The sequence below is a fragment of the Eimeria mitis genome, genomic scaffold, assembly GCF_000499745.2.
Source record: "Eimeria mitis Houghton genomic scaffold, Emh_scaff374, whole genome shotgun sequence".
Classification (NCBI taxonomy): Eukaryota; Apicomplexa; class Conoidasida; order Eucoccidiorida; family Eimeriidae; genus Eimeria; species Eimeria mitis.
In genome coordinates this window covers 1,506-2,449 of record NW_013572080.1, presented here as the reverse complement: position 1 = coordinate 2,449, position 944 = coordinate 1,506, and the positions used below count along the sequence as shown (strand labels likewise).

General features: G+C 55.4%; 1 protein-coding gene across 1 annotated transcript in view; it reads right to left on the bottom strand.

Annotated features, from left to right (window-relative positions):
* Positions 1 to 944, bottom strand: part of EMH_0010000 (uncharacterized protein) — a gene marked incomplete at both ends in the record, with an annotated part of 3,240 nt that overhangs the window by 1,032 nt on the left and 1,264 nt on the right. The window contains 3 exons of the mRNA XM_013498824.1: positions 181 to 249; positions 509 to 550; positions 798 to 884. Of these exons, the coding sequence (XP_013354278.1) occupies positions 181 to 249; positions 509 to 550; positions 798 to 884 (198 nt within the window). The remainder of the gene's footprint in view (positions 1 to 180; positions 250 to 508; positions 551 to 797; positions 885 to 944) is intronic.

The following is a 944-nucleotide window of genomic DNA, read 5'->3' as shown; positions in this document are numbered from 1 at the left end:
GCGCCGAACAAATGAATTTGGGCCGGATGCTCAAAGCTCGGCACACACTGTTCTAGCCACCGGACGGTTCAAATCTCTGCAACTCCAGCTGATAACTATGTGCATACTCCCTGACAAGAACAACTCGTGATCGCAGCGCCAAAGCAGGGTTCGGAACAGCAAGGTCGTAGACGTGCGCACACAAACTGCACGACTCCTCGGCGACCCCTCGGCACTTCCACGAGCGGCCACCCGTGATGCAAGCTTGTGCTGAAAAAAAAAACAAGTCAAACGTCAAACGTCTGGGAAACGCTCACCAAATACAACACGTGGGGCACAAAAAGCAAAACGTATGCAGTAACAGCAATTGGCCTGCCCCCGAAGAGCCGTACTTTGCAGGTCGGCCAGATCGGCCATGGAGGGCCATACCCATATGCGCCATCCCTGAAAGCCGTTGCATCCTCATCCTTCCCTGGTGCGCCGCTGCTCTCGCCCCTTCCAAACCAGCAACCCCCTTAGGAACGCTTACCCGTGCTCAATGTTTCAATCACTTCTTCACCACTCAACGCCTCTACCCATCACATTCATGCGACATGCCACACTCAACAAACACTGCCCCAACCACAAGCGCCATGCTAACCGCAAAAAGCTGCAGGCTGATGTACGGGGAGCTCACGCCGACTCGCACCTTGTTGACAACCTAACGGCTGTCAAAAATGTTCAGGACGCGGAGGAAAGATCATGCGCATGCTGACCGATCGCTTGCCTCCCGTCGCCCCTGCACTTTTCAGTGGGGTGCTATAAGCGATGTCCCCTACCACCTTTCTCGCTGCGGCTATGTTGCGTCCCTAGTTCAGTGAGGTCGCCTGTGATGGCGCGTGCTGTCGCACAAACGCCTTCCAGCGCTGCAACACCACACCCCAGTAGACAAAGAGCAAGAGCGCGGCTAAAGCAAAACAGGCTTG